The sequence below is a fragment of the Priapulus caudatus genome, unplaced genomic scaffold (assembly GCF_000485595.1).
Source record: "Priapulus caudatus unplaced genomic scaffold, Priapulus_caudatus-5.0.1 Scaffold95, whole genome shotgun sequence".
NCBI classification, from domain to species: Eukaryota; Metazoa; Priapulida; class Priapulimorpha; order Priapulimorphida; family Priapulidae; genus Priapulus; species Priapulus caudatus.
In genome coordinates, this window is record NW_014577156.1 from 355,424 (window position 1) to 365,534 (window position 10,111).

The 10,111-nt window shown below is 40.1% G+C and overlaps 1 protein-coding gene across 1 annotated transcript; it reads right to left on the reverse strand.

Annotated features, from left to right (window-relative positions):
* Positions 1 to 2,101: 2,101 nt before the first annotated feature.
* LOC106804976 (protein SYS1 homolog) lies at positions 2,102 to 6,846 on the reverse strand. Its single transcript, XM_014806401.1, has 4 exons — positions 6,582 to 6,846; positions 4,881 to 5,130; positions 3,239 to 3,306; positions 2,102 to 2,990 (listed from the first exon to the last, which is right to left on the reverse strand). The coding sequence occupies exons 2-4, from the start codon at positions 5,040 to 5,042 to the stop codon at positions 2,747 to 2,749; spliced, it is 474 nt and encodes a 157-aa protein (XP_014661887.1). The 5' UTR covers positions 5,043 to 5,130; positions 6,582 to 6,846; the 3' UTR covers positions 2,102 to 2,746.
* Positions 6,847 to 10,111: the final 3,265 nt, after the last annotated feature.

The following is a 10,111-nucleotide window of genomic DNA, read 5'->3' on the forward strand; positions in this document are numbered from 1 at the left end:
TCGCTAACTCATCCAACTTGAGCTCAAATCGTACACAGTACATTCGCCTAGCATCGTGCGAAATCGTTTCCTCGTTTACACAAGCAATCCGGAGATACAGACTAAATCGTACGACACTATTATCCATTCTTTGGCCATCAATCCAAGCTCATTGCCCGCCTCTATTAAAACAAAAGGCAGCTACCTAACCACAGCTTGCTAACTCGGCGGGCAATGTGGCTCGCTGGGAGATTTGAGCCCGATCAGCTGCTGCTGATTGCGGTTGGCGTGCGTGCGTGAGGGTATGTGCAGAGGTGGCTGCTGTACGCCGGTATGCCTGTGTAGCTGTGTACCGGGTCAAAGGTTATCTCGCCGAGTGTTGATGCCTAATCTCCCAGTGAGCCACATGCCTCGCCGAGTTAGCAATAGCACGTTAGGTAGCTGCCTTTTGTTTGAATAGAGGCGGGGAATAGGCTTGGATTGATGGCCAAAGTATGGATAATCGTGTCATACGTTTTAGTCTGTATCTCCGGATTGCTTGTGTAAACGAGGAAACGATTTCGCACGATGCTAGACGAATGTACTGCGTACGATTTGAGCTCAAGTTGGATGAGTTACGCGTAGTAAATCGTAGGTATTTTATGGCTAGTAAATGACAAATTTCCCTTGTTTATTGATGTCACACTCCTTCCCTATTATCTACTCCTGACAGTATGTTACTATGTGCAGAAACAGCAAAAACAACAATTGATTGAGTAACATAGAAAATGGCAAATCCACACTTAGCGGTACCTGTTGAGTTCTGTTGTATTGTGTATCAACAATGCATTCATCATGATGATTACTATCCCCTACTCCTTCCCTATTATCTACTCCTGATACTGTCAAACCTTTATATTACGGTCATTTAATGGATTTATTTCGAACATAATTCCCAACCAGTCTCGTGTTTTTCCCACTTTTACGACAGTTACTGTTATTGCTTGAGCAACAGCAACGTTCTAGAGTAACGATAAAATGTCTTAGAACCTTTGTACTTAGTTGGCTATATTCTCCAAAACATGCACGATTCGAATTTTGATTACTCGTTTTGATTACCACTGCCATTTCTTGCGAATCCTGGACTATCTCACGATAGCGCGAGATATCAGCCAATTTCAAAATAGAAACGAAGTCAGCTACACAGAATCAGATGCCCTTTTGTTTGAATTAGGTGCAGATTAGGTGCACTTGTAACTTGTTGGATACTAAGGCGCCACTTGCAAACTTATTGTCTCTATAATCAAATATGCCATGGTGTTACTGCATGTTCAATTATAATTTTCTCTGCTATAACAGCATAAATTCTTAGTGTTTTTCAAGTTGCTGTAATCAGTAATATATCTGCTATAAGGTGAGACCATATTTTGCTATATTTTTTCGGATTGTGCATTTTGGAGCAATGATTTCGAAAATAAATCCTTTAAGAGCATGCTAAATATCAAGAGCAGATAAAGAAGGAGAGCGTACAACGGTAAAATGCTGAAACCATGCTGCAGTATTAGTCGAATTAATAAACTTTTCCCGTTTTATTCTGACGATCCTTTGCAGTATTATTGATTAGCTGTCTTACCTTGTTCATATAAAACAAACCGCATGTCCCTACGATGCCCCTACGCTGAGATAATGAGCGGTTTTCGCCGAAAACCGACTGGAGATCAGTCAGTTACTGCGTCTGCCTCTCGAAGTGTTTTCAGTGTGTTGCTTCCGGTCGCCGCTGTGTAGCGCCATAGTGGCGCTGACTCACGTAATACTACCAGAGTTTACTATACATCCAGCATGAGGTGGGCGTGAGGTGGGCACAGGTGGGGGTCATCACTATGGCAATCAATAACAGACGTCATTCATTCCATTTGTCAATCATTGACGGAAACACGCGAGGTTTTCCGAAGTAATAACACTTCGAGAGACAGACGCAGTAACTGACTGATCTCCAGTCGGTTTTCGGCGAAAATACCAGATTTTCACCGCTCATTATCTCAGCGTAGGGGCATTGTAGGGACATGCGGTTTGTTTTATATGAACAAGGTAAGACAGCTAATCAATAATACTGCAAAGGATCGTCAGAATAAAACGGGAAAAGTTTATTAATTCGACTAATACTGCAGCATGGTTTCAGCATTTTACCGTTGTACGCTCTCCTTCTTTATCTGCTCTTGTAAATATGTCCCTTGCAGACAGGTGTCCATTCAACCTTGGAGTAATAAACTTATTACTCCAAAATTCAACAGAATTGGATTCACTGTATAACTGTCACTCAAGGGAATGCTAAAGAGTTTTTTACAGACAAGTGTCTGTTCTATAGAGCTGACCATTAAAACAGGTTTGACAGTATTTCCAAAAGCTCGATACACAAATGCACACAGCTATGCACAACCGAAGTAGCCATGATGGATAACATCCAGTTCACATAAAACTGCACAGTTGCTGGTACTGCTCTGTAGCATTCACAACGAATTCAAAATCTTTTAATGGTAGTCCAGCTCCATGCTGCTAATCATCCAGCAGTAAAATCTAATGTCTCTCATCCTTACCAAACTCCATATCTCGGTTCATATACTGAAAGCAGCATCTGATATACTAATTTCAGCATGCAGAGGATGCCTTTAGCTTATAACGTCAGTGCCAAGTCATCACCACTACTTGGCTATCATGGATAAGCTGCAGGTGTGCACCACCGCGACTCTTTTCACGCTTATTCCAGTCATCAGTGTCATGATACGAACTATCACAACAGGTCCACTCGCCCGCCTAGATAGACTGGAATGGCCTTCAGTTCTGTCCGCATGCACAGGAACTCTCCCGTGACGGTCATGAGAATCAGGCAGACTAGGTTGAGCAACCACCAGGCCACGGTGTTCGGCATCTGGTAGTTGTAACACCAGCAGAGGAGAAAGTGCACCACGTGTACCGTTGTTGAATAGTCTAGACACTGTTTGGTTCTCTGCACTATATACCACAATCCTAAGGCACTGAAACAAAGTGGAGGATGTTACTAAACTATGTATGCTTTTACATGTGATACAAGATTGCTATTACTGTATAATAATAATCCAATTTTTTATTGTTTGAATTAGTTTTAATGGTTTATTTTGTTATTTTCAAGGGTATGCATATTAGCAGAATCTGGTACACATTTAAAGCAGGTAGTTACAAACAACCAATTAATAACAACTTCTAGATCCAATCATTATGACTGTAATTCAAGTGTTATACCAACCAGGTAGACGAGTTGAGTACGAAGGCAATCATCAGCAGTCTTCCATTCAATTCATTGTACCGTAGAATCTGATCATATAGGTAAAAAATTAATCAATATAATACCCCTTTTATACTGCGCATGACTTTAGCCCGCTTCTGAAGCGGGATAACTTTAGCTCAGGATAAATCGTTTTATACTGCGCACGACTTTAGCCCGCTTCTGAAGCGGGATAACTTTAGCTCGGGATAAGTCGTTTTATACTGCCATTCTCGACCACCCGAGTTGCGTGCGAGACCGGAGTAATTGTCATGGTCACTGAATTTAGAGCGAGCTAAAGTCGAGATACCTTTTATACTGACATTAGCTCGGGTCTGAAGCAGACCTGAACCACCTCCTAGAGCGGAATAACTTTAGCTCGGGCTAAGTATTTTTCGACCTTTTATCCTGGGGGTTATCCTGCTTCAGGTCCGGACCTGAAGCGGGATAACCCCCAGTATAAAAAGGGTATAATAGTTATATGACATAGCAAGTATGTTAGTACTGCATTAGGTGTTTAATTAACTACCAATTTATTAAACAACTTCTTAGACTATTTGGTAAACAAGTGCCGCAGAGCGACAGCGCTCAACTGACGTGTGCTGTAGCCGGGTATTCTTCTGATAAACTCACTGGCAACCAAATCAAGTGCGCCCTCCCGCCACCTCGTTTGCAATCAGAGCATATATCTAGGATACTACTAATACAGATCTAAAATCTATTATAGGCTTTGCTATACCGGTAGTACAATAATAAAGATACAGCTGTGTAACTTTAATGACTTCGCTATATTAACATGTTATCATGGATATGTGTCGAGTGCGAGCGTAGTGGTGGTGGTGGGAGAGGGTGGGGTAGGGTGGGGAGAGGTGGAGAGGGTATGAAAGGAGCTCTAATAGCAAAAGCAGTTCAGTCCTTTGTTAACAGTCTCACAAATCCATGTTTAACCCTCCTCTTGAGGGTCAAAAGGTTATCAGACACTTACTCTTCGCATGTCAGCGGAAAGTACATTTCATGGTCCTTTCAACAAAGTGATAAAAATGGTAGGCCAGCGCTGAAACAAAAAAGTTTTGCACTCGGTCCGTTAGACCATGTCCTCAGAAAATGTCCTCCAATTTCGTGCTGGTGATGGGTTTCCTCCCCATCACACTATATATCGAATATTAAGAGTGTAGGTCGAGCTGTTGAGATTTGTGCCGCAATTCCGTATTTCTTCCTATACCTTAAGTTAAGGGGGAAATGTTCCCCCTCCACTGACACCTCTTGACCTTTGACCCTTGACCGCCAAATGCGAAATGCTGAGTCCTTTTCGCGATCCCCCCCAACGTCCTGAATATCAAGACCGTACGTCGAGCGGTAAAGATTTGTGCCATAACTGTTGACGGACGGACAGACGGACGGACATTCATGCGATTCTACAAGATGCATCCGACTTTGTCAGCTGAGCTAAAAATGTGCATATATATATTAGTAAATTTCTTGAAAAATCTGAGCTGGTTAGTAGTCTGCATTTAAATTCTCCCACCCCATTATTACTCACAGTACACATGGTTTCATAATATAACACATAGACTTTAGTACAGCCTTTTAACACAAACTACAAAATACAAAGACATATACTTACCCGGTAGGAGAAAATTTGATCTAATGAGCTATTATTGTGTACAATCACATTCATCATAACTATCCAAATACTAAGACTTGTGTAGAATAAGCACTGCATAGCAATAATCTGGGATATAATACATATTGGATCCCACTTGTAGCTTCTGAACTGGCCAGCCATAATGCCTTGACAGCTAGACAGCTATTAGACTAGTAGTTGATAATCTTTTATGAAGTTTCAGCAGCACTTGACTGGATTAGTGATCAACCTGAATAAAATTAAAACAACATAGTCAGATTGTAACTAGCGATAATAACATTACGCTAAAATATAAATCTGTTTGAACAGTAATTAATATACACAAGTAGAAATAATGACAATCAGTTGTTTGCATTTGATGTCCTGATAAAATACTGATATTGATACTAGTCTGGACATTGTTATGTAAACTGGTACCCAAAACTTTCAAGACAGCCAACTTTTAGCAGGCACACACAAACACACACGTGTCTGCGTGCACACACGCGCACACACACGCGTACGCACACACGCACGCAGGCACGCACGCGTATATAACTTATAAGATATAGATATAGAGTAGATATAGTGAATACAGATTGTAACATTTCTTATTCGATTGTAAGTTTACTTTGTAAACTTTACCAACCCATGTAGTGAGCTTGCTCAGTATTGATTTCGTGTATTAATATGACTGTCACTGGGTGGTGCTACAGTAATACAGGTAACTGGAAGGTTCAGTTTAGTTTATCTGTTGTCCTCCCTGTCGTTTCTCACTGCTTTATTATATTTACTGGTTATCTAAAATATTGAAACATTGTGTCACTGTCAGAAGTCCATGACATTGTTTTCGATGCATGAACTGTGAATAAACTGAACAGAAATTACAGGAAGTCGTAGACTGATTGCTCTAGAAGCACAAGCACTTGGAACCTTTCAATAATAAAATGATCGTAAATATACATGAAATGTATTTACTATCAGTCTCAATGTTTATGTATGTTCTATCAACTAATAACCCCACATAAATGCTGTTCTGCATAAATGCCACCGGTATACCGGAACGTACCCTGGTCACTATTTGATATGGTTAGGGTTAGGATTAAGGTTAGGGTTAGGGTTAGAGTTAGGGTTAGGGAGTAGGCGTAGGCGACTCCCTAGACTCGTTAGTGAAGTAGGCGAGGTACGGTCCGGCATATTAGATAGTACCAGGGTACGTTCCGGTATACCGGACCGTACCCAGCGTACGTTCCGGCAGTACCCCGGGGGACATAGACCCTCTCAGCCCTATTACCATAATAACCCTAAGCTATTATAATGATATAATATTATAATATTAATTATTATATTTATATTCAATTGATGTAAATAACATTGGTTTTATTGGGACCCATGTTCTCTATCCTTGAACCAATAAAACAAGTTATTGATTCGATTCATTCGTCTTCATTAGTACAATACCCGTGCAAAAGGTTGAGAGTATCCTTTGAGAGTATTAATGTAACAACAACTGAAGTTACTGAACTTGAACTGTCAACATTATGAACATACGTCACAACCTAGGCTAGCCTATAGTACTTAGTAGGCGACCAGAACCATTATATATTATATATATCGCTATATATATGACCATACGTATTAGTAAATGATCGCAATTACACATTGATTCTATCATTTACTAAAAAGTACTAGTAGGCCTACCTGTTTTGTTTGTTAGATGATTCATTCCTTCTTGCCAAAACACCAGCCATATTGCAACAGCTGATCGCAGCGCCACGACTACCGACCGGCCAATATAGTAACCAGTAGTAACAAATAACCATAGCTCTCGCTAGACTGGTACTCCCTCCCACCTCGATTACTCGATGGTGGATTAATCGATTACTCGATTACCCCACTGATCTCTATAAATAACTTATTATAGTTACTTATACGTTATTTATAGAGATCAGTGGATTACCCCAATCCACAGAAATAGAATAGAAGTAGAACGCTCATACCCAGGCCGCGCGGTGGATATATGTTTCCATGAAGCCGGCTGATCGCGTGACGTCAGTGTACGTCACGCGCGAACTCGGCTAGAATGATATAAAAACCCTAACCCTAACCCTCACCCTAACCCTAACCCTAACCCTAACCTAGAGTCCCTATATACAGAGGTATATACAGAGTCTGTATATAGGGACTCTACCCTAACCCTAACCCTAACCCTAATTGAATTTAATTAACACTAATAAATTTAATTTATTTAAAAAAAAAATAATGTAATAAAAAATAGTAAATAAATCATGTAAATATTTGCGTTAATTGGGAAAAAATAGTTAAATGGATAAAGATAGAAAAATAAAAATAAATAAACAAATGAACAAATAGGATTCGAACCAAGGACCTCCAGAAGTAACGACAACGGCCGCCGGCGTACGCGCTCGGCTATTCCGCCTCATTGGAATAACGTATTATAGATGTTATGGATATTATATTATTATGATTTATATAATATTATTTATATAATATTATTATGATTTATATGATATAGATATTATGGATGTGCCATATATGCATACATGGATGTGCGTGCGTGATTGGTCTATGGTGGTGGATAGCCACTGACGTCACACTGACGTACACTGACATCACGCGATCAGCCGGCTTCATGGAAACATATATCCACCCAGGCGCGCAGCGTCCATAAATGGATATTTCTCTGTGATTACAACTCGGATTAATTTAATTTTACACTCGTTTTAATGGTAACATATTATGGTAAAGAAGCGCGTCAGGGATTGTTATTAAGTGCCGTACTTTATTAGTTATGCCTCTTTATTCGCTAAAATTTTCTATTTTAACACACAACTTGATTTTTAAGCAGTTTTTTCGAGTTTTCTCGGTAAATATAAAAATTTAAAAAAAATCCTGACGCGCTATTTTGGTTCATATTGTGCTTAACATGTGGCAAAAATGTTGTATCCTCACTCTTTCTGGTAGTTGAGAAATATCCAAAATACCATTTTTACATAAAAATTCAAAATTTGTGTGGTAACATAATTAGGTGCTGGAAATTTCATGAAATTTGTTGGCTTGAGCATAGGGATATATATCCTCTATAAATAAAACAAGTGATTGATTCGATTCATTCGCCAATAAACGTGCGTTAATTTAATCTTCACTAGAGCAATACCCGTGCACAACGTGGAGAGTATCCTTAACGAAGTGCTACATAAAATCTCGTCTTATTTTCTTGCCAATGTGGATAGTTAAGTGCAAATTTGATTTCAGTACCAGCATGTGCAACAATCCATTCAGTATAATTTTAAATATTATTTTTAAAGTAGGGCCTATTATTTTTACCTCTGTAGGAAAGCAGTGTTTAAAATCTATAGGAAAACGCATCCATGCATGTTTTTCTGTAATTAAAACTAACTGTCATTAACGCCGGGTACTTTGGCATTCACCTACTACTTTCTTATCATATTTTCTTTGCATTTGGTATTAAAATTTGACCGCACCAATAATGGCGACTGCACCAATAATGGCGCTGGTCACGTGACAGTTGTCAGAAACTGCCTCCCGGTAAGAGCTAAATGGGCACATTCCTTACGGCGGTTTTGGAGGAGATACGTCAAATTACGCGCGGCCGTTACAGTATTACTATATAGATACGTTCACCCATTTTGCACACAGGCGGTGACTCATTGTGAAAAATAGAAAAACCCTCGTTTTTCCGTTTCGATTTCTGACATAGTAGCCGATGGGTTTCCAACGTGGCGAAATGTTGCTTTAGTAACGTTGTTATGCAAAATAAAGCTTAGTGACATAGCTTATCGTCTTTTTCCCAAGATGTCGTTGTTCTGCCCTAGCAACGGCCGTGCGACCCTTGACGACCGGTCTGATCGATGCAACAATGATATTAAAAATTATTTAAAAATATTTATCCTGCTTGGATGATCCCTTCGCGAAATATTTCGGGAGTCAATGCAATTTTAACATGGACCATTTATGGAAATTAAAACTTCAACGGAATGACACACACCTAAAACTCACAGACAAGCCACAATTTGGAAATGCATGTCCAGCATGGCGTATGATAGCAATAATAGGTCAAAGAGAGTATATAAACATTAAGAATTTGGTAGTAAATAGATTTCGTATTTATTTAGCATTATATTTTATTGAAACGCTTCAAGTGCCTGTGGATATGCACGTATCATGTGACTGTACATTGAGATGTAACTGTAATTTGTAGACTGTAAACTGTGATATACGTAGGCTACGTGACCTGTAGGCCTGAGATGCACGTAGACGTCACTATAACCCCCGAACTGAGATGATGGCGCTATGTGACTTGTAGATTTGAGATGCGCCGTATTGTGACTGTAGATTGAGATGTGCGTATGTGACTGTAGGTTGGAGATGTTGCGTATGTGACTGTAGGTTGAGATGTGCGTAATGTGACTGTAGATTGCAGAATGTGTCGTATGTACTGTAGAGTTGAGGATGTGCGGTATCGTGACTGTCAGATTGAGATGTGGCGTATGTGACTGTAGGGTTGAGTGTGTGTAATGTGACTGTAGGTGAGATGTGTCGTAATGTGACTGTAGATTGAGCATTGACGATGTGCGTATTGTTGACTGTAAGCTTGAGATGTGGCGTCCATGTGACTCGTAGATTGAGATGTGGCGTATGCTGACTGTAGATTAGAGATGTGGCGTATGTGACTGTAGATTGAGATGTGGGTATGTTGACTGTAGGTTGAGATGTGTGTATCGGCCATGTGACTGTAGGTTTTTAAGATATGCGTATAGTGAACTGTAGAATTGGATGTGCGTATTTGACTGTTGGTTGAGATGTGCGAATGTGACTGTAGTATTGAGATGTGGGCCGTATGATGAGCTGCAAGAGCTGGTAGACCGAGATGTACGTACGTGACTAAAACTGAGTATGTACATGTAGCGTACGGCGTGTGACTGTAGACTGATATACGTATGTGGAATAGTGATGACAATACATTTTTATTGGCACGTTTATTGGTTCCTTATAATAGCTTCCTCAAACTAGCCTCGGTAGAAGTACCTCCATAAATGAGGAGGTTACTTTATTGGAGGTACTCTATGGCCTAGGCTAGCTTCTTTTTTCGGGTGTTCCGACAACATTAGGTTCTGCACTGCGCACGGCAAAACTGTGTAGGCCTACGGTTGCCGGTCTATTGTCTAGTCTCCTCATTTGACGCCCCT

Bases quoted from the DNA above. Each gene is read 5' to 3' on its own strand.
- LOC106804976 (XM_014806401.1), bottom strand. From the start codon at position 5,042: ATGGCTGGCCAGTTCAGAAGCTACAAGTGGGATCCAATATGTATTATA. The intron at 3,307-4,880 runs GTAAGTATATGT...CTATATGATCAG, and splicing joins ATCAAATTTTCTCCTACCGG to ATTCTACGGTACAATGAATT. The intron at 2,991-3,238 runs GTTGGTATAACA...ACTTTGTTTCAG, and splicing joins GTACTCAACTCGTCTACCTG to TGCCTTAGGATTGTGGTATA.